At 41.9% G+C, this 23714-nt stretch overlaps 1 protein-coding gene across 7 annotated transcripts in view; it reads right to left on the bottom strand.

Annotated features, from left to right (window-relative positions):
* Positions 1–11423: 11423 nt before the first annotated feature.
* Positions 11424–23714, bottom strand: part of LTBP1 (latent transforming growth factor beta binding protein 1) — a 390765-nt gene continuing 378474 nt past the window's right edge. For all 7 annotated transcript variants that reach the window (XM_038561238.1, XM_038561239.1, XM_038561240.1 and 4 more), the window contains 3 exons: positions 17741–17863; positions 13621–13770; positions 11424–12442 (listed from right to left, as the gene is read on the bottom strand). In XM_038561238.1, the coding sequence (XP_038417166.1) occupies positions 12261–12442; positions 13621–13770; positions 17741–17863 (455 nt within the window). In that variant the 3' untranslated portion in view covers positions 11424–12260. The remainder of the gene's footprint in view (positions 12443–13620; positions 13771–17740; positions 17864–23714) is intronic.

Below are 23714 nucleotides of genomic sequence, written 5' to 3'. Positions count from 1 at the left end.
TTGCAGTTCCTGATCAAGACTTTTAATTGGGCGGACACCCGGGTGGCCCAGTGGTTGAGCATCTGCCTTTAGCTTAGGTCATGATCCTGTGGTCCTGGGATGGAGTCTCGCATCAGGCTTCCTGCAGGGAGCCTGCTTCTCCCTCTGCCTATGTCTCTGCCTCTCTCTGTAACTCATGAATAAATAAAATATTTTTTTAAAAAAAGACTTTTAATTGGACCTCTCAGATTCTTACGTTACCATATGTGAAAAATTTGCACAAAAGATGTTAAAACTTTAAATCTTCTAAAAATCATCCAGAAATTTAGACATTTAAAAATTACATTACAAGCAGCTCTTCCTTCTTCACACTGGCAAATGTAATTGGAAATGTCTTGTCATAAACACCAATGTATTTAGGAACGCGTGGGTGGCTCAGCAGTTGACCCTCTGCCTTTGGTTCAGAGTGTGATCCTGGAGTCCCAGGATCGAGTCCCACACTGGGCTCCCTGCATGGAGCCTGCTTCTCCCTCTGCCTGTGTCTCTGCCCCTCTCTCTGTGTGTGTCTCACATGAATAAATAAAATATTTTTTAAAAATAAAAGATTTGTTTATTTTAGAGTGAGAGTGTGCATGAATGAGCAGGGGGAGGGACAGAGGGAGAAGGAAAGAATCCTCAGACTCCCTGCTAAGTGCAGAGCCTTGCTGGGCTCTGATCCCAGAACCCTGAGATCATGACCTGAGCCAAAATCAAGAGTTGGATGCCTTATGGACTAAGCCACCCAGGTATCCTGAAAAATTAGACAATTTTGAGATAGTAGGGACCTCAGAGTTCACTTTACTGATGACAAAACAAAGTTACAGGAGAAAAAGATTGGCCATGGAAAAGCCAGGAATTAGGACCCAGGTAGGTGTTCTAAGACGCCAAGTCTAGGGCTCTTTCTGTAAGATCAGATGCAGGTTTTGTGACAAACAGGAGGGGCAAGTGAAGTGGTTGAGTTGTGGCTTTCTTTTCTGTTTCCTAGTAAAATATAAGACCCATAAAATTCTGTTTATCCCATCTTCTCTGGAAGGTTTCTATCTTAGCTTTTCTTCCACCTGCCACACACTCCAGCCAGGCAGAGTTAACTGGTTCCTCCTTGTTCCCATCACGCTGAGTCCTAGCTTCCTCTGCATTACTTACCTGATTGGAATTGGGTTGAGTGGGCTCATACCCATCTTCTGAGCTTGCTGTGACATCAAACACTGCCAGTGATTCTTCATATTCCCAGAGTCAAGAACAAGGCCTGGTACAGAATCAGCATTTAGCATTTAGCAAATAATCACTGAATAAACAAAATAACTCCCTTTGGCCATTAAAATCTTAGCGCAGGCTAATTAGTACCTATCCAGTTTTCTGAGGTGGGAAAGTGCTGAACAAACCATTTCCCCTTTCCAACAACTTTCCCTCTGCTCTCTGCCTACCCTTGGGAGCAGGTGCACTCTGATGAGGACACGGTGCCCCCAGGATTCCACCTACTAGAAACTTCTCCGTTTTCTAGAAAAGGAGTCAGAATGGGCATTTCTCAATGCCTGCCTCCACACTGTTTCTGTAGTAGGGTCTCATTATTCTTCTTGCTCTGGCTCTTTGGGCTTCCAAGTGGTGAGAGGAGAGAAGTGTTTCTCTTCCAGGAGCAGGACATTCCACCTGGGGCTGCAGAGCAACATACATCCTGTTTTGTCTGTGTCCAGGAGGCTCTGGGATTGTCAGAGTTCTGAATAACCGAGAGGGAACCATCAAAGCTGCCAGGGAAGGAAGCAGGGAGGATAATCCCTATGGAGAGGAAGAGAGAAGTTTGCTTACACACAGATTACTCGTCATTCAAGGACATTTGAGTCTGGGAATGGACTGAAAAGTTGAGATGCTTATGGGTTCAAAGAGAATTTTTCAACAATCTCAGGAGGTAGAAAAACTTTCTTACTCTGGCCAATAATCCTCACAGGATAGGGCTTCCCTTTGACTCTCTGAAGGCATCACGTATTCTCTCCCAGGTGTTGCATTCACTGCAGCCACACTGGTCTTCCTGGTCCTAAAAGTCCCCAGATGCTCCCACCTCAGGGTCTTGGTACTTCCTCTACAACAGAGGAGCCCCTTCCCCAGATATCTGCAAGGTCTTTCATACCCTCACTTTGCTTAGACCTTTGCTCAAATACAATCCCCAAAGACGCCTTCCCTATGTCACATATGATAGCCTCCTTCCATCACCCTCCATCTATCTAAGGGTTTTATTAAAGTAACACTAGAGTTGCTATTATTGTCTCCTTCATTAGAATGGAAGGTCCATGAGGACAGGAAAGTTTATTTTATTTTATTTTATTTTATTTTAATATTTTATTTATTTATTGGAGACACAGAGAGAGAGAGAGAGAGAGAGAGGCAGAGACAGAGGCAGAGGGAGAAGCAGGCTCCATGCAGGGGAGCCCGACGTGGGACTCAATCCTGGGTCTCCAGAATCACGTCCTGGGCCGAAGGCAGTGCTAAACCGCTGAGCCACCAGGGCTGCCCAGGAATGTTGTTTATAGATCACTGCTGGGTCCTAGCATGGAGTGTGCTGTCTTCATTAAGTGAGCTGGGGAATGAAAGGGATAGGGTTCAGCACCTGAGCCTGACATTCTGCTCCAGCCTCTGTGACCTGGGACTCACTAACACTAACCAGGAGCCTGATAAAGCTTTTGCCCTAAGAGACTCTGCAGGAGAATCTCCTCTATACTCATTTTTATTTTCTTTTGTAAACGGAGAAGTGTGTGTGTTTTCTTCCTGAGAAATGGGAAATTCGGGCATAGTGGGTAGAAGTATGGGCTGGGAAATCAGTTGAAGCTCTGGGTACTACTTCTTGCAGAACCAAGAACAAGGTCCTTAACCTCCCAACCTCTGGAACACAAAGTGCAGTTCTTATGAGCTTGCCGCAGAAGTCCTCAATGAGTAGCAGCTTTAATGTTTGGAAAAGAAGACCAGAAAGAGATGGCACAGAAAGGAGTCGGTTAATGTGGATGTGGTTGAAAGTACCCGGCTGGAGGCAGGGCCATGCAAATCCTAGTCCCAATACTGTGGGGCTCTGGCTAGGGTAGGTGATCAGCATTTTGTGGGAAAAGTTCTCACCTGTAAAATGAGGCCAGATCTCCAGGGCCTCTTACAAACACGTACATGCACCTAGCATTTCCCATAAACATGCCAGGAGAGCAAGGGGATGAAAGCTAAAGGGAAAGCTTACAATGGAGGAGGTGAATCAGCTTTCAGAATGGACAATGAGAGTGGGGAAAACAAGACAGTCTTCCAAGAGAATGCAGTGCTGTGTAGGTTGGCCTGGAGAAAACCATCTGGTATTGTTGAGTGGACAAAGTCCAAGAGGACAATGCAGGCCAGGTAATTAGGGTGATTCCAATGGGATTCCCAGGGGGAGACAGACAAGAGGAGAACTGAGGTGAGGCTGCATCTCTGGGTGCCCATCAGGGAAGAACTGAAGGGCAAAAAGCTCCAGAACCAAGTCACCTTGTGTAAGTGCCCAAAGGAAGTCCGGTCCACTGTCAGTTATAGTTGAGAGTGGGGGACTAAGAGACCTAGCAGGTGCCTTTGAGGCCTTGCCTGGTCCTTCCCAGGTCTCAGCTCTTGCCCTGGCTCCTGAGGACACTAGTGATGAGTGAGATTTGGCTGTTGGGATTGTACATCTAAGGTGAGTACATACCAACAAGAGAAAAGGTCTTAAAAAAAAATAAAAAAAATAAAAAGCTGGATGGACCTATAACACGTAAAGAGACTGAATTAATTATTAAAAACTTTTCCTCAGAGAAAAGCCCATGACCAATTTCATGAATTCTGTCAAACATTTAAGGAAGAATTAAAAAACAATTCTTCACAAACTCTTAAAAATAAAAAAGGAAATACTTCCCAACTTATTCTGAAGTCCTGAAGCCAGGCCTCCTCTAATACCCAGAGCAGAGAAAGACATCAAAAGAAAACCACAGATCAGTATTTCTCATGAACACAGACACAAAAATCCTCAACAAAATACTAGCAAATTGTATCCAGCAAGATATAAAACAGGATTATATACTGTGATCAAGAGGAATTTATCTTAGGAATACAAGATTGGTTTAACATCTGAGAATCAATTAATGTAATAGTCCACATTAATGAAGACAAAAATCACACGATCATCTCAATAGATACAAAAGAAGCATTTCACAAAATTCAACAGGCCTTTATAATGAAAACCTTAACAAACTAGGAATAGAAGAGAACTTCTGCAACCTGATAAAAGACATCTATGAAAACCTTCCATTAAATCAGACTTAATGTTAAAAGACTGAATCCTTTTCCCCTGAGAATAAGGGATAGCACAAAGATGTCTGCTCTTAGCACTTCTACTTAACATTATAAAGGAGGTCCTTTTTTTTTTTTTTTTTTTTTTTTTTTTTTATATTTTTTTTTATAAAGGAGGTCCTAACCAGGGCAATCAAGGAAGAAAATGAAACACAAAATATTCAGATTGGAAAGGAAGAAGTAAAACTATTTTTGTAGATGGCATAATCTTGCATATACAAAATCCTGGGGTACCTGGCTGGCTTTGTTGATTGGGCAGCCAGTCTTGATTTCGGCTCAGGTCATGATTTCAGGGTCCTGGAATTGAGCCTCACACTGGGCTCAGTGCTCATCGGGAAGTCTGTTTGAGAATCCCTTCTCTCCTTCTCCCCTCACCCACTAAAATAAATAAATAAAATAAATCTTAAAAAAAAATTAAAAATGAAAAGAAATGCAGTTACATTGTTTTAAAAGAAAATTGTAAGGAATTGACTAAAAATTATTAGAACTTCTGAATTCAGCTAGATTGCACAAGATCAACATACAAAACACAATTGTATTTTTATACCCTAGCAACAAGTAAAGTGAAATTGAAATTAAGAAAACACTTCCATTTATAGTAGCATCAAAAAGAAGAAAATACTGATGAATAGTCATATCAAAGTAATGTAACATTTATAGTCTGAAAACTATACTACATTGTTGAAAGAAATTGAAGGCCTAAAAAAAGGTAAAGACATCTCACATTCATGGGGTTAGTATTGTTAAAATGACATTGTTCTCTAAATTGATCTACATGTTCAACGCAATTCCTAAAAAAATCTCTGTCTGCACCTCAAGATCCTGGTCAGGGTGGGAGAGTAAATCCCCAGTTCAATTTGAGATATAAACTTGTGGGCCAGTGTGGCCAATTTTTCCAAGAAAGGAGCCAAGAGAACCTTAAACATGAAAGACTTTCTTAAAGAGGAATGATGTGAGAAATTGTTGAGCCTGTCCTGGAAGGTGTGGTTTTGTTATGAGAGATTAATACATCTCTCCTCATAGGGATTCCACCTAATCCTACCTGTTTGAGACTATAAAGTCTTCTCTGTTCTTTGAAGCCTGATGCCTTCTAGGCATGGCCTTTGTTTCTCCTGTTTAGATTCTGGATGCCTTCAGTTAACTCAAGGATTTCCAGGAGAGCCCTGTAACAAAAGCAGGCGGGAATTTACACGATCTGGGTCAAAATTCATACATATGCAATCTTGGCTAACTCAGCTTTCATTGATCCTGTTTCCTTCCCTTTATAAGAAAGGATGATTCAGTGGTACACTGGTAAATGTTTAATCATCACCCGTTTGCCAATTTCTGTGGTATAAATACTCTTACCATGGCAAATTTCCAGCCACCAAAGTGGCTGGGAGTAGATATGTACAGTTAGCTCTCGTGAGCTGGTAACAGCCAGCTCCAGCAATACTTCTCAATACTTAGGTTAAAGGTTGTTGGTTAAATGTGTGATGTACAAAAAATAATTAGTGTTGTGCTTTAGTAGACCTTCAGTTAATAGAAACACCTATTGGATAAGATGCTCAAGAAGTCAGTATTTATTTGGGGCCTACTAGAGGCATGAAACCTGGGTGGGCTAACTGAGGCTGGAGTAACAGGGGAAGGAATTAGAAAAAAGAGAATTAAACTGAGATCTTACATAAATACCTCTGTCTAGGAGGGCTCTGCGGAGATTGGGCATCCCTCAAAAAAGTATCATGATTCCTGGAGCCCAGTGAGCACCTGTTGCCTAATGAATAGATGGTTATCTAGGGCAGCAAGCTCCAACTTTCTCATGTTAACAGGATCTTCTGGGGGGCTTACTAAACACAGATTGCTGTATGGCACCCACAGAGTTTCTGACCTAGTGGGTCTGGGGTAGAAGTGAGAATCTGTATTGCTAACAAGTTTCCAGGAGATGATGTTCCTGGTTGGTGACTGCACTTGGAGAAAACTGGAGTTACAGTAAAGAAGGCCAGAGGTGCCAAAGAGTTCTGTCTTGGTATCCATCTCTGGCCCTTTCTCAGAGTTCAGAGCTCCACGATCTTCCTCATGCCATTCTCTGCTACTGTGGCAAAACTCATATTTTGCAAAAAATCAAGTGTGTGGGCTATCTCTGAAGATGACACAAGATGAGTCATGTGATTTCATTTCTTGCTTTCCTTAAACACCGAGTGTGCATTTGCTTTGGAGGGCACTTGCAGCAATAAAGACATTGTTTTCTCTGCCACAAACAGCTTTCTGCCTAGTAATGCACTAGGGACCATAGGTTGGGAGAAGGGATTGGGAGAGAATGGGTCCTGGTAAAGGGCCAGTGAGAGGTCAAATCCCCAGGCTGTGCTGACCAATATGGTAGTCACCGGCCACACATGGCTATTTAAAGAAAAGTAAAATTAAAAACTCAGGTTCTTAGTTACATTAGCTACATTTCAAGTGCTCAGTATCTGCATGTGGCTACTGGCTATCACATTGGACAGTTCAGATACGGAACCTTTCCATCACCACGGAAAGTTGTATTGGACAGTGCTGATCCAGAATGCTAATGGAGGGAAGGCAGAGAAGGCTTTGATGTTAAGGGAAGCAGTGATATCCTGCAGGAAGTGAGTTTCAGCCCCATCCATATGAGGCTGGGGAGACTTTGGAGAATATTTAATTATTCTCCAATTTGTCGAAACCATAACATTTTTGACTCAATGTCCATAGATGCAAAGAGTCTGCAAGTTCCTATCACAGTCCCCAGCCCTTGCTTCCAGCCAAGTCATTTTGAAACTAGACACTGAAAATCATAAAGAGCGGTTGGACAGAAGGATTTGGCTGCTTTTATGGTCAATTCCTTACTTACCCTACAGTTAATTCATCTTCAAGTTAAATGTCATGGACTTTGCTAGGAAAAGCAGGTTGGGTGCTCCCAGACTGAGGCTACCACTCTGTCTAGGAACAGCCTGCCCGCCAGCTGATGGCCAGAGGGTGGTGGACAGGGTTCTGGCCTCTTCCCATTGAGTCATCAAGGTCAAACTACCCTGATGTCAGGGCCTCCTTTCTAGGTCTATCTGTGCCTCAGGATCCTGTTCGAGGTTGGAGAATAAAATCTCAGGTACATTCCAGATTATGTGGGTCAGTGTGGCCATTTTTTTCTCCACAAATGAAAGGATCCAAGAAAACCTGGAGCATTGAAGGCTTAAACCGTGAATCTTGAGTGACACTACCTGGTGTAGGTGAGATCATTTTGTTCTCAGACCAATCTTCTCTCCCACCTACCTTCTATCGCATCTTACTCTGATTTTGTCTCCAAAATCCCCTGCCTTATTTTTCCCCACAAGGTTTAGATGACTCCTGAATTTACATACATATTTCCTAGACTGTCCCTCCAAAATCTTTTGTTTCTGATGCTCCATTGCAGCAACTTCCTCCAGAAAATTATTTCCACACACGGGCAAGAGTTGAGTCTCCAGATTGTGGGGATATAAAGAGTTTAAATCAAAGTGTATCCAAGGAAGCCTCAGGTTTGGAGGAAAGCAGCTGGGAAGGGAATCAAAAAGGAGTCCAGACTAATTCTTCATCGTGGCCAAAGGAGTATGTACAGGAGTCAAGGTTTTAAAGTGTGGTTAGTGGCACAGAGCAGTGAATAATCATTCCTCCTGTGTACACAATGAATCCTGGCTTTTAAATATGATCTTATTTTGATCCCTTCTACATTCCTCTGAGGTAGTAGGGGCAGGTGTCACTGTCCTATCTTAGGATAGATAAGGAACATTGCACAGAATGTAACAATTCACTAAGAATTTCTCTGCACCCTGAAAATTAAATCAGAATTTCTGGGGATAGGGTCATCAGTTTTTCAAGCTCCTCAAATAATATGCAGCCATATGAACCAATCTGCTTGTTTAGAAAAGTGTGTCTGGAAATTTAATAGGCACAGAAACCATCTGGAAAGTCTTGGTATGCTGGCCTGAGATTCTGCATTTTTTAATCTCTCTCAGGAAACATAACTGGTCTAAGGACCACACTCTGAGTGTGTCTGATTCCAGATTTTCTCCAGAAAAATCCAGATACTCAGGCTTCAGTGAATTCTTATGTATGTGTATGTGTTGAGGGTGGAGCACATCAAGATTGATTATCAGTGTGCTATTAAATATTCTGTGTCTGGTCACAATATAGCAAAGCCTGCTCTAGTTATACTCAGAGTCATGATAAAAAGAAAAATCCTCTTCATAAATGACTTGGAAGAGAACTTCTTCCTCCAGTGATGGCCATCCTGCACTCTCAAAGAGAAGGGAAGGTTGGTTAGAAGAATCTCATATTCCTGTGATGATTATGAACGTTTTATCCAAAATCAAGGAACTCTTTTTCCTGAGAGGGCTTTTGTCTTATCAGACTGTGGTTTATTCCTGCACTTCGCAGATGATACCGCTCTTTATAGTCCTTAGTTTTGGGTCCCCATCCCTGTGACACTGATCAATGCTGCCATTGTTCTCTTCCTCTTACCAAAGATTTGAGCAGTACATCACAGATGCACAAATACGTCACCTTCTTAAGTCATTCCTTTGAAAATGTGAAGAGAACGTTAGAATCAGTTATTTTAATGCTGATATTAGAACAATTGCTAAATCCATTGCTATGGTTTGTCTCCGCAAGGAGGGACATGGAACCCTGACATGCATGTTGTTTCCTCGCATAGTTGACTCAGATGAAATGTTCATGAAGCTCATTTTTAAGCATAATCAGATTTGTCATTTCTGCCAATACAAAGATGTTTAGATCTCCCAGGAAAATTCAAGTACATTTTAGAGTACTTTAGAAAGTCGTTCATGTGTGAAAATACTAAAGCTAAATTATGGTATTCTTTCAAATGTATAAGCATTTTTTAAAGAGGAAGGTGGATGAAAGTGTATAAAACACCTTTGATATGTTTAAAGGTTTGGTTTGCTAGGTTTGTATTTAGTGCTTATTGTGACTAACGTGGCAGATTTCAAGACTATAACTTTACATTACATAAGTTTAAATCAGATAGCCAGGTCTACTTTTCCTGGAGGAGAGTTTGATTTTTATGACAACAGAAGAGAATGTTTTTGTTGGTATTTTAAGGTATGCAGACTCATTTTGTGGATGGACTTCTGCTCAGGCAGCTGGAAAATACATGTATTAGCATAACAGATTATATAACCGATTTAATGATCAGAATGCACTGCACTACATGTCTGTCTCTTTATGGCCAACGAATTAGAACTATTGCCACAGAATCCCAAACCTGTGGTTTAGAGGACAATAGGCATTGAAAGTAAAATTGCAGTAACTACTGAAAGGAGCTAAAAGAATTTTTACATTATTACAAAAAAATGAAATGTTTCTTGGAGGATGTGTGCAAAACTAGGTAAAAATAAAGGGTAAACAGACATGGAAAGCTTTGTGGAAATGCATTCAAAACGAGCATGCCAGCTGGCTAGCAACATCCCAGCACACATCCACTTCGTTGATAGTCTGTGTGATTTTCAAACACCTGTGATGATTCCAACTATGCTAATATTTGAAATATAATTCAAGACTTGTGCCAGCAAGTCATTTTATTTATAATGCTTCTGCTGAGTTTGGGGGATATAAATTAAGTTTCTCCTATCTGGAAAAATTAGTTGAAAATGTTGAGGCGTCCATTTTATGATGCTTGGGTGTTGTTTTAGATTTCTGTCACTGCTGCAACAAATTATCGCAAGTTTAATTGCAGCAACACATATTTGTTATCTTACAGTTCCACAGGTTAGAAGTGGATCTGTGTTACTGGCTTGCAGTCGACTCAAGAGAGTTGCGCTTTCTGGAGGCTCTAGGGAAGAATGGCACCTTCCCTTTTCCAGCTACTAGAAGCTAGCCTTGGCTCATGCTTCCTCCCTGCCTCTTCTTCTGCCTTTAAAGCTGGCATGGCAGGGGAGTCTTTCTCACCTGCATCTCACATCGCCCCCAGACTCCCCTTTTCTATCTGCTTCCCCGCCCACCTCCTCCCCTCCACTCTCCAGTTCCTGTGATGACACTGGGCCTACTGGATCACCCTATTGAGGCTGATTAGCAACTGTAATTCCATCTGTAATCTTGATTTCCATTTGCCACACACAGTAACATATTCACAGGCTCCAGGGATGAGGATACAGACATCTTTGACATCCCATTACTCTTCTTATGACGGGTATTAAAAACCTAAATCCTGTATTTCAGGAAAAATTTTTAAAAAAATATTTTATTTATTCATGAGAGACACAGAGAGAGAGAGGCAGAGACACAGTCAAGAGAGAGAAGCAGGCCCCATGCAGAGAGCCCGAAGTGGGACTCGATCCCAGGTCTCCAGGATCATGCCCTGAGCTGAAGGCGGTGCTAAACCACTGAGCCACCGGAGTTACCCTCAGGAAAATGTTAAATGAGATTTTGCTGGGTATCCCTATACAAAGTTTCATTGTTTTTCTTTAAACTCAGATGTTTTATGCAGTAAAAAAAATGGATTCTGAAACTCATTTTAACAATTGCTTAACTATAGCTGGGCATTAAACAGTGACTAGAACCCCGAAAGCTGTTTTCACTGTTCCTGTGATATTTGTGATCTGTATCTGTATCCTGTTTGCCAGGGCTGCTATAACAAAGTACCACAGATTGGGTGGCTTAAACAACAAATTCATTTTCTCTTAATTCTGGAGGTAAGAAGTTTGAGATCAAGGTACTGCAGGGTTGATTTCTTCTGAGGCCTCTTTCCTTGGCTTGGAGATGGTGATTTTCTCCCTGAATCTTCAAATGGCCTTTCTTCTGTGTTTGTCCCCATCCCATCTCCTCTTCTTAGAAGGACATCAGTCATATGGGGTTAGGGCCCACCCCAAAGACCCCATTTAATCTTAATTACCTCTTTAAAGACCCAGTCTACAACTACAGTCACATTTGTAGGATGTCAACATAAGATTTTTGGGGGCGGACATGATTCAGTCCCTAACACTACCTAATAAATTTAATAATTCACCTGCAAAAGACTTTACTAGAGAACCATTTGCAAAACTAAACGGGGGAGGGATACAACGTGTACACAGATACTCATTGACAGTTACTCTCAGGTAGAATTTTTTTTCTAAAAAAATGGTGATTTATTTTGCTTTAACATACAATGGTAAATACGTTGGGATCATCAAGTTTTCAAAAAATTTTGCTGGGCTTCCTTTACACATTACAATACTAATTAATGTAAGCTCATTAATTCTTCCATTTCAACATAGGAAAGGATCCAATTGATGCCTACTAGCAGCTTGGCTAAGAATGGACATTAAAATCAGACAACACACTGTAAATAGAAAGTACTTTCCTCCAAATGCGTATAAAAGTTTTGAAACAAAAATCACTGCCTGCTCCACAGGACAGACAGTTTGGATTTTAAAAATGCTCCAGACCAGGAAAACATAACCCTGTGTAATAATACTTATAATACAGTTTAACAATATTTTATCAAAGACTTGTGCACTTGAGAATGAAAGAACAAATCTGAAGAAAAACAGTAGCCAAGGAACTGCACAACCAAAAAATGAAAATTATATAAAATATTTCCACCACTATTTAAATGCCAAATTTAATCAAGCAATAGTAAAAAAACAAAAACAAAACAAAAACATCATAATACAACCTTCTGTTTAAAATAACAGCACTGTTCCGCCTCTTTTCCACTGAATTTTACATATGAACAGACTATATATACTGGTTTTTCAGAGAAATGTCCATTTGGTCTGTCACACCAAGCAGGCTCACACCGGATCCTCTCGTCTTCCTTCCGAGGACACACAACTCCGTGATGTTTCCGTATTTCTGACATTCTAGGTTAGGTGCAATGTCTCAAGTATAATACATTTCTCTCTTTTCCTTTACACAGTGCAGAGTATATGGGCTTAGGTTATGTAGATTCTCTTTTACTCCAGGTCACCGTCTTTTTCTAAATTCAAGGCGGTATTCAATGGAGTGCAGTAGTTGGGCTTGTCAGAAGGTACATAGCCAGGCAGACATACACACTTGTAGGAGCCTTCGGTATTGATGCACTTGGCATTCTTGCAGAGAGACATCCGATTGTTCAACTCATCACATTCGTTTACATCTGCAATAAGCCAAACCACGCAGGTAAACAAGGTCTCGTATCACTCCAAGAGGAAATGTAACCTACAGCTTACCTAAGGCATCAAGGCATCATCTGGCTGGAACATACCTTGGCAGTTCTCTGCTCTCCCCCCAGAAAACTGGAGAGTCTTTCTCATTATTATTTGTCGCAATTACTTGCAAGATAAATACGACTTTGTAGACCTGAGAGGTTCCAGAATTTTCTTCCCTGTTATTTAACACACCATGAACATTTGGCCAGCTTGACGTTTTAGAGTCAAAACTCAAGAAAGCTGGAACAATTTTCCTACTTCTAAATTCCCTTCTGCAGGTACAGAAAAACTATTAAGATTTGTAGACAGGAATACACTGTAGTAAGAACCAAACAAGTGAGCAGAGCCCTCGAGGCAGCCTCTGTAAAGGCTCAAGTTACCTTCTTAGATTTCTTTCCACAGGAAAGAAATACACTTGAAACACCTGTAATAACCCAGGTTTACCTATTTTCCAGACCCACCACCGATGGAGACAAACAAAACTCAAGTGGGGAAGGGGGCTGCTGCTGGAGGGGGGAGGAGAGCCATAGAGAAAGGGAAGACCTATAATTCAAGGGTCAGGCTCTAGAAGGTGGCATGGATCACATGAGGAAGAATAAATGTACACTTATCAGTCTTTCAAAAACAGAAGGGATGGCAATATGAGAGACAGAGAGGGAGAGGGAATTTTAGGAAGAATGTTGTCTAAAATGATTACCATGACAGTTACATTTTTTCCAGACGTCTACACTCATGCTGGTGTCAGGTATTGGGAGAAAATATTACTTGCTGCAGAGTCAAAAGCTGAAGTTAGAAGAGTCAAACTAATTATCTAGAACATTCTGACATTTTTTCCCAATATACCACTGTATGAATTCTTCAATGAGGTATCAGTGTTATTTTAAATTGTGGTAAAATATACAAAACATAAAACTGGCCATTTTAACCACTTTTAAGTGGATAGTGCAGTGGCATTAAGTATATTCACACTGTTGTGCAACCATCACCATCGTCCACCTCCAGAACTTGTCTCATCTTCCCAAACCAAAACTGCAGACCTATCTTAAATGCACTCGATTATATGAGATCTGGCCACAGGGGATCTTAGGACAAGAATAATTTGCCATGGAACCCACATCATCCTTACCAACACAGGTCATCTTGGCCATGTCCAAGTGATAGCCATCGAAGCAGTCACAGGTGTAGCCTTCCTGCACCCTCACACAGCGCCCATTCTCACACCCATTCAGGATGCCACATTCTTCAGCCTGCAACTCCTCAAAACTATTTAAAAAACCTGAAAAGGAAACACCAGGAGCCAGGTTAGAAATCTGCAGTCTCTGGGCACTTGGGTGACCTCATCAGTGGGGTGGCCAGCTCTTGATTTTAGCTCAGGTCATGATCACAGGGTCAAGGAATCCAACCCTGCCTCGGGTTCCATGCTCGGCAGGGAGTCTGCTTGAAGATTCTCTCCCTCCCTCTTCCCCTCTCCCTGCTTGCCCTCTCTCTCTCAAATAAAATAAATAAATCTCTTTTTTTAAGAAAGGAATTTGCAGCTTCTTACACCATCTTTTAAAACTATATTTTTATTAAGGTTATGGTTCATCATATATATCTATTTTAGACACCTGTTTCAGATGCCTTAAAGTTAGCAGTAATATTTCATGCTGAATAGATCTGTATACAACATTAAGCATAAGATATTAAAAACTTTATACGTGTTCTACATTAATAGCCACACATCTTGAATTCTGATGTCCTATATTAAAATCACACACACACACAAAATAAAAATAAAATCACACACACAAAAATGATGAAGTATTAAAAAAAATGATGAAGTATGGTTTTTGGTCTTGCCCTTATTAATAGAAGTGCTTATCTAAAATCCCAAATTTCCTGAGTTCTCAGTAGGGCAAATGGCAGCACAACTTTCAGGATGGAACCAATGAAAGTCACAATCACAGTTCAGCAGACATTTGTTCAGAAGATCCATGAGAACTTCAGGCGGTGGTTTTTCACTTGGAGTTCCCCAAAAAGCAGTGAAAAGTCAAGCTGGCCTTGCCTTGTAAAGTCTGTTTGTTTGCCTAGCTTTGGAATGAGTCTTACAAAAGGGCTGTCAGGAGATCAAAGGATAAAGACAGTAAAAGGGACTCTGAAACATCCTGATAAATGAGAAAAGTACATCATACTTTTGTTGAGAAAGCCAAAAATCTTTTTTTTTTTTTTTTTAGGGAAACAAAGAATTTTTTGTTTGGCTCTTTTTATAGCTTAGATATCTTTAAACGGATTTAGAGATACAGTGTAGTAATATAAAAACAGGCATCAAGAGCATTTTGGCTCTCTTTCTGGAGAGAGAAGTTGTAAATATAAACCCAGGGTGACACAAACACAGTGTTAATGTGGACTCTCACCTCCCCTCATCCCCATTTCTGAATCTCATCGTGTTTCAGCCTTAAAAAAGTTTTTTTTTCCCAAAATATGGCCTTAACTCTCTATCTGGCCTCTGAAGTAATTCTCCAGTGGAACTGCAGGGGGCAGCAAAATATCATTGCTTATGCAGGGCTATAAGGTGTAATTCAAGTGATTTTAAAAATTAACACATCCATGACAGGCCCTTTTAAAAATTTTGAAGGGGAGAAAAAAAAAAATACCAGCCATCAAGAATATGTCATCAGGTCCCCAAAGCCAGTTTGAGAAATACTTAAGAAAATAAAGTCTTAATCTATGAAAATATTTTCAAATTCCAGGTACTCTGGCAAAATCATTTTGACTTTATAACTACTAAAAATTTTTATTATTAGAGAAATTAAAACATGAAACTAAATTTTGAAAACTCCTATACACACGCATCAAGGAGACTCTCAAAAATACTTCTAGAGGAGTAGGCAAAGTATAGCCTCTGCTCCAAAGGTGGCTGGCTGCCTTTGGTAAATAAAGTTTTCCTGAAACACAGATATACGCATTCATTGACATGCTGTCCATGGCTGCTTTCCTGATATCCTAGTAGAAGAGTAGATGCAACAGAGACCACGCCTGCAAAGCCTAAAAATTTTACTCTCTAGTCCTTAAGAGATAAAGCTGATTTCTGCTCTCGGAGGTTCTATTTTATTATTATTATTATTGATTGATTGATTCATGAGAGACACAGAGAGGCAGAAGGAGCAACAGGCTTCCTGTTGGGAGCCTGATGCGGGACTCAATTCCAGCACCCTGGGATCAGGACTTGAACCAAAGACAGACATGCTCAACCACTGAGCCACCTAGGCACCCTGGAGATTCTACTTTAAATTACTGCCTTGCCTTAACTGATACCCTCAGCTATCAGTTCAACTTTCTTAAATAACCAGAAGTCAGGAGATAAGAAGTGTCAGCCTTCCCTTTATGTTAACTCTCTACCCAATACGGTCATTTCTTTAGCAGGGCCAGAAAGTCCTTACTCCTTTCTGGGAAGGAGGAGCTATTTCTCAGAACTTGTAGTAAGTTTAAAGGCCACTGACACAGTCAAAGCTCAAGGTCTAAGAACTGCATCTCAGCTTTCTATGTTGCTAAATAGGAAATGGATGTGGCACCAACATGTTTATTTCTTAACATTTGTAGTGAATTCAAAGAGTTTTAAAGCAACGTCAGCATTAAAAAAAAGTACACAAGCCAGAACATTTCACTATGAAAATTCCTGGAATCTGGACTCTGTCTAAATGATAGAGGCTGCACATGGAAGCTACAGGATGGTGTCATAATTGCATATAGATTTAACCTGTTATTTCAGATTTATGGGACAGGCAAGCTGGGCTTTCTTTCAACCTTAATATTCCTCCTTCCTTTTCATTTTTTTAAAGGTAAATTGTTCTTTGACCTGTAATATATTCATAGGTCAGTACAGAAATTCTAAGTGCACAGTCTTATACCTGTCAGTGTATTTATTTAGTGTACCTGTCATTTATTTGTCATGAAGTAGTGCGTGGCTGTATGTTGTTGATTAAAATAAATAATCCAAGTTATTAGAAGTCAAGATAGTTGTTACCCTTGGGTCAGGGGCCTGGCTGGGAAAGGGCTTTCGGGGCCTTCTGGATGCTGGTAATGTTCTACACCTGTGTGTAGGTGTGTGTTAATCAACTTGGCTGGATGGATACCATGCTGTTTTCATGTAGAACTTGAAGCGCTCTTAATTCTGAATAATCGATATATGCATCCATCAAAAAACAAAAGGAAGGCAGGGGAAAGAAAGAGAAGGGAAGGGAAAAAGGAAACACTCTTTGACTCAGAATTGAAGTAGCTCCAAGTGTGGCCACAACGCTTGGGTTGCTCCTTGGGAACCATGCCGTGGTAGTTTGCTTTGTTCATGTATAACAGGAGCCAAAGAAAGAAGAGTTTCAGCGTAGTCTGTCATTCAGCATGTCTCCAAAGTCCTAATTCCAGCTCCCTGGCTTCAAGGGATTCCCTGCCTTGAAAATCTGGTGCAGCTTTGCACACTTCCAGAAAGGCCCATTGGGAAGATGCAGAGGAGGCAGCTGGAATCCGCATTTCCCCATCCCCACTCATGAAATGAGGCAACCTGTGCTTTACCAATACTGCATTTTGAATTTGAAAAGCTATGGCTTCCCCCCAGAGAAACCTTTAGCTCCTATGGCTTCCTTATTGAGGACACTCCCGTTAACCGTCAGACATTTTTTTCCTAAATGGGATCCGGGTTCACACGGCCACGCTCTACTTCTACAGAAGAAATTCTGCCCACAAATCCAGGAGGAGTCAGCCTGCCATCCTTTCTTAATAAATCCCCTCACCAGGATTCTAACAATTTCTGATCAGAAGAGCAATTTTTTGACCTTCCATCTAAAATACCTGTAAAGATCAACTTGGCACAGTTCACTTGTCATTTCTTGTGTGAAAAAAGATGGCAATTATAATCAGGCTTTCAAGAAAACCTTGACCCTTAAGACTACCATGTAATGAGTCAAGAAATGATTTCGTAAAGGTTATTAGAAGATAATTTTTTTTCCTTTAAAGAAAGTAAACATAAGAGCATCCCCACCAGCTTGCCAATAATTTGATCCAATATTTCCCAAACTCAAGCATGCACAAGGCTTATGCAGCAGGTGAGTAACACTGACTGTTGGGTCTTACCCCAGAGTTTCCAATTTAGCAGGTCTAGAGTGGGCCCCAAAAGCTGAGGTTTCTGACAAATTCCCAGGAGCTACTTTTTTGCGAATCATTGACTAACCTTTAACCATAATTTATTTTCAACATAATTGAAAAATGGTGCTTACGGTCCTGAATAAAGTAGGGATCAGCTTCTGGAGCATACTGTTCGCTGAAGTCGACCAAAGCATCCCGTCCATATGGCCGCCGGCGTCCCGTGACAGGGATATTACACAGCTGGGCATAGTCGTCTAAGAAGGAAAGGACAACAACGTGAGACATCATCGCTGTTTGCTGGCACCCACATGCACCCACTCACCACTTGGTGCACCGTGAACGGGCCTGGGCCCTGTCCACCACATGCCCCCGACTCCTCCACACACGCACCAATGATCCTAGAACTCATCTCCATATTCTTTGTGGGAGCTGTGTTCAACCCCACACAATGAAATGCTATCTAGCGTAACTAAGATTCTACACTGAACATAAAAAATAGTAGCTGAGCGGTGGGGAGAATGTATTCCAAGAGAGTAAGGAACTGGAAAAAAAAAAAAAAAAAAAAAAGAGCCAGCATTGAGTGCTGCAGGCCTTCTGGAAGAACGATTTTACCTGAAACCAGCAGGTGGTATCATTTTAAGGGTATAGTCATTCTTACAGAGGTACATCTTCACTCAAGAGAGACAGAAAAGATGTTATCTCTGGTGATCCAGAAATGACACAACCAAGCAACGATGCCAGCAGGTACCCTTCTAACAGCAACTATTACAATTCTATATGCAAGGCCTGGTCTGTATGAATAGGGTATATTACGGTAACGACGAGGATGGTCATAAAGGGGTAGTAACAGCAGTAGTAATAATAGTAGCTAACAGTCGTATGATGCTTGCTCTATGCCAAGTACTGTTCGAAGCACTTACTACATATTAATGCCCTAAAACGCCCACAACACCCTATGAAGAAATACTATTATCAATCAACTCTGTTTTACCGATGAGGAAGCAGGAACAGTGGTTAAGTGACAGTTGGCATATGGTGTTGGCAAATTCGAACTCAGTAATGAAGGTCCAGTGAGCACACTGAATATTCTCTTACAACTATTTCAGCTCCTTTGAAATCCCTGCCTTTACCTCCTCCACACCCTAGATTGTTCTTCTGCAGTTACCACTTTCCAGAGGGCCTATTCTAAGCTGGGTCAGCCCCACAGCCACCTTTGTCTAAACTCTCCTGTAGTCCCCCTTCATGACCCGGCCAGCACAGCAGATCTTGGTTTTCCATATGTCCCAGGGCTACTGAGCTTTCAAGGCAGTTCCTGGTCCTAGGGTCTTGCTTGAGTTTCAGAGCAGAGTTATGTAGCAGGTCTAGAGAAGCAAGCTTTAGAAGGGGGGGATTCGCATTCTGAATACATGCTGTAGGAAATATGGTGCCCAAGGGTTTATCTAGCAGATGGTGAAAATCCTGGGGCTCCTTCCAGAACCGGGGATGCCAGTCTGGAGGCCCTAGGACCAGCTGGACACACTCAGGACAGCCGCCCAAGGCAACAGCCACACTTGGCTGGATTGCAGTTTATGGGGGTTTCCCTCTATTCTGTTTCCTCCTGTGACACATGAAACTAAAGCAAAGCACTAGGGCAAGAGTGTGACACTTACAAGAGTCAAAGGAGTAAGTGGGTGTGTGCAGAGCACATGTGTACGCCCATACACTCACACAATGCCTTCCTAGAATTGCAAAAAGGAAGCATAAGGCCAGAAAAGACCCTGAGTAGGTAGGATGATGGCTGCCCCTTCCTCAACTTCTCCTTGTGTGGAAGCATTTCAGGAACAACATACAGACCTCAGATACCCCAACACTTGTGCACAAAACCATTTCATAAGAAATATTAATTTCATTAAGGAAACAGCTGAACCTACCTCGACTCCTGCCCCCTACCCCCACCAAAAAAATCCACACATAATTGAAAACAAAGAGAATGCAAATGGTTGTCAATTCTGCTTCAAGTTTGAAAAAGAATTAAGGATTTCCCTGTGAGAGCAAGATTGCTGACATGTTTACAAGTTTCAAGAGCTGAGGTCATTTTCTCTCCTTTTTTCTATATATTCATTGTACATCTGAAAGGGAGACTGTTCAATATTTTATATCCAAGCAACGGTTGTGAACAAGAGGTAGATATTAAAAATAAAGTCATGCTCTTATTTTGGAAAACAAAATCCAGAGATAGCTGAGCATGGTCCTACCCAACATCTGCCCAGTGGGGAAGCCTCGATGAGACTCTAGGTCCTGGGGTTGTGGACTGACACAGGGCCGATCGGGGCTGTCTGGCCCTTGGGCTTGGTCTTCCCCTAGATCATCACCCCTTCCACCATGAAATGAGCTGGTCCCTACCCTCCAAGTTCTCATCACCTAGCACTGCAAAAGAAATGGTTCAAATGTGAGAGGAAGAGGAGAACAGCTTCTGAGAAAAGGTGGCATGTGGCCTGAAATGAAGATGAGTAGGATTTACTTTGCTGGAAAAGGTCTTTTGGATTTAAAGAGCTTGCCCAGGGGAGCCCCAGTGGCTCAGCGGTTTAGCGCCACCTGCAGCCCAGGGCGTGATCCTGGAGACCCTGGATCGAGTCCCACATCAGGCTCCCTGCATGGAGCCTGCTTCTCCCTCTGCCTGTGTCTCTGCCTCTCTCTCTCTCTCTCTCTCTCTCTCTCTGTGTCTCTATGAATAAATAAATAAAATCTTTAAAAAAAAAAAAAAAGAGCTTGCCCAAAGGCAACAGGAAAGCTAGCTATAAGTTGTGTTTGGGGATCACCCAGTGGTTCCTAAGGAAGGCTTCTAAATTGGACCCAGGCTGATAAAAGGGAACAGAGGAGAGAAATGCAGGTGGCGCCCCAGGGACCTGCTGTATTTTCTTTCCCCTCCTTTCCTCCTCAGCCATGCATTTTTTAGATTCTAGAACTTACTGTCTTTTGCTGCTTTACCTTCTCTTACATATTAAACATTCAAAATTTCAAAACAATTTTGGTCCATTATCAAAGCATGATTTCTGCATTAAATGTACACTTCTTGTATTTCTGGATGTGTTACATTTCCATCATCACTGGGACATGCATTTTGAGTTATTTTTCTGGGAGCACGGATGGGCCTCCTCTAATCCATCCATGCTGCCCCTCCTGTCATGCACATCTGCTCTCATTCTTGGCCAGGGTCAAGAGTAAAGTGAGCCTGGGGTAATGGAAGAAACACGGGCTCTTCTGGAGGCTGAAGCTGGGCTCATGTCCTGATTGGACCACTCTACTTTCCAGCTTAGCAGTTTGGGGCAGGCCTCAGTTTCCATCTCTCTCACATGAGGGTTATCTCATTTGCCTACCTCTGCGTTACTGATGTATGAAAAAGAGATACGGTTATGGAACTGTTCATAAATTTTTAATCACCAAGAAAATGGAGGTGCCAATTTATCTCATAGGTAAAAATCACTAAGACGCTATTGAACATGTGCAAATAAGGATTTTCAAAGACAGTCAAAGAATAAGTTTCAGTGTTAGCAAAACATAAAGGTGATTGTCCGTGGGCAAAGAAGTATATAGTAAATGAAGAGCAATGAAGCATACTCTCTAGATGTTTTTAAATATTCTTTCAAGGTTATTTGGAATTTTATATATATGGAGGGAAACTCTTGCTCAGTAAACACAGGAAGATGTCTTCATAGACCCTGCCTCAAACAACCAGGGACAAAATCATTTACTGCCTTGATGAATTTAATTACTTGGTGAGGCAGTGAGAGTAACAGCACATTTTAACACTAGATCAACAAAACTCAAAGTAGAAGCAGGACTGACATTCACCAACTCTTAGTATATGCCTGAATTCTTTAGAGATGTCTCAGGTACACAGGCTTCTCATCACCTTCCAGGGGAGCAACTGGGATATCACAGAATTTTCTGAGTCCTCAGCAAGGCATCCTCTTCAGGAACTGGGCATGTGCATATTTCTAGCACCTGCTGGGCCTTTGTGCACCCCAAGCCACAACTAGAGCCCATTTTAGCTCAGAGGTGCATGACCTTGGTTATCCTTCCCTCCAGCTTGGGGACACAGTGAATTGTGGTCGGCAGAGGGTGCAGAACTCAGGAAAACCAGATCCCTGAACTATTTCCACAATTTCCCATGTGAGCACATGAGACTCCATTCCATGTAGCTCAACACGTGGGGATGAACACATACCGTCCCTTCTCCAAAACAACCTTTACTTAATCACATCAACAATGACTAAGTGCCTAGTTGCCTGGGGACTGCTGCAAAGGAATAGTTTTGCTTAGCAAAGCCTATACTTTATGAGGCAAATACCATTTCTGAGCCACCATACAATGTGTTCATCCAGGATCTCGCCCCACACGAATGTGAAATGAACAGGAAATGGAAATATTCACACCTCAAAGCCTCCCCCCTCAACACATTCTCCACTTCCCCAAGGACAAATGCTAAGCTCTTGATCAAAGCTATGAAAGACACACATGGGATGGTGTGGGACACCGTCACTAAGTGGTCTAAACAAGATCCAGGCCATTGATCACACTCCTTTCCCTGGCATGTCAGATTCATATGACAGATGGGCCTGCTTTGATTTTAATTTTAAATTGAAAAAATAAAACCTTAAAAATTACCCCCTGGAGCCACTGGGTCTGGGGCCTCTGCTGTCAGCAGCAGTGGGAAGCACATTAGTACATCCTGGCAGGAAATCTCCCTTCCTGATGACAGACACATCTGCAGGGCTGGTCTGGACAGTCACATGTCACTATGCCACTCTGGCATGTGAGGAAACTGGGAGGTGAAGTTTTAGTCCTGCGACAGATTAAATTCAGCTGCTTTGAGAAATGAAGATGAGGCTGCATTTCACTGTTCTCACATCGAGGCTGAAAACTCACGGCTCTAAAGTTTGAAGCGCATTATTTTCAAATGCAGGAGACACAAGGACCAATTCTTAGGCATTAAGAAAAATGGGCCTCATTTTGCTCACATTTCTAGACCAGGTGTTTTTCTTAGAGTCTTCTACACACATGATTGATTGGTGATGGTATTTGGAAAACACATACCACCAGCAGGAAATGGAGGAAGACGACAGGGAGAATGGAATGACTGTTTGCCTCAGTGCAGGTGGAGCCAGCAGTAGAAATAGGTAGTTTTGACCAAAATTAGCAAAAACTCTGAGATTAGATAAAGAGTAACCACTGACAAAATATGCCCCCCAGCGCTGGTGATGAAGGTGAGAGGGCGTTCTAATGGCAATGCTGCACCCTGTGGAACCAGACACCTGTTTGGGTGGGTGTCTCTCTACTTACCCTCTTCTCAGAAAAAAAGCTTTAACCCGCAGTGCCTAAAGCCTGCTTCCAGGATATTAAAACTTACTGAGCTCTGAGAGAAAACAGGGGAGTCAAAGGTCTTGGGTCCTCATGCTGCTTCTCTGCTTTCCAGTTCCTTGGACTGGACCCTTTTCTTTTTTTCTTTTTTTTTTGGGGGGGGGAGGGGGTTCACCTACTCAATGGATGAGGGGAACTGCCTTTGTGATACTAAAGGCAAGTCAGTGTTTCATTCAGTGACTGACTCATTCACTTATCCAACCAGACGCGGATAATCACTATGGGCAGGGTGGGATCTGGGAGAGAGGACGGTTATCATGACACTGTGACATGTGCAACAGTTTACCGGGACCACAGAGAAGGTCATGACCAGAGCCAGCCGGGAAGAGTTGGGCAAGGCTTCACCTTGGAGGTGAGTGTCTCTCAGTCTCTATGAAGGAGCCAACTAGGTGAAGAGGAAGATGACTCAGAGTCACATATGTAATGGATAAGAAAGTTTTATAGAGAACCCAAAAAAGTACCATGTAAACACTGGCTACCATAGAGCCGTGCTAAAGAACAGTGGAAATAAAAGGAAAGTGAGCTAACACGTACCATTAAGTTCCCACATGTCAGGTGCTCTGGGCTTTTGCATGCACTTTTTCATTTAAATCTCAGAACACCCTATGAAATCATTGCAATTGACCCTTTTGTTTCTGATTTATAGTAGAACTTGTCCTAGTTTAGGCGAGAGATGCAAATCCAAGTTGGTCTATCTGCAAAATC

This window comes from Canis lupus, chromosome 17 (assembly GCF_011100685.1).
Source record: "Canis lupus familiaris isolate Mischka breed German Shepherd chromosome 17, alternate assembly UU_Cfam_GSD_1.0, whole genome shotgun sequence".
Taxonomy (NCBI): Eukaryota; Metazoa; Chordata; class Mammalia; order Carnivora; family Canidae; genus Canis; species Canis lupus.
The sequence above is the reverse complement of the archived record's forward strand: the minus strand, read 5'-3'. Positions and strand labels throughout refer to the sequence as shown.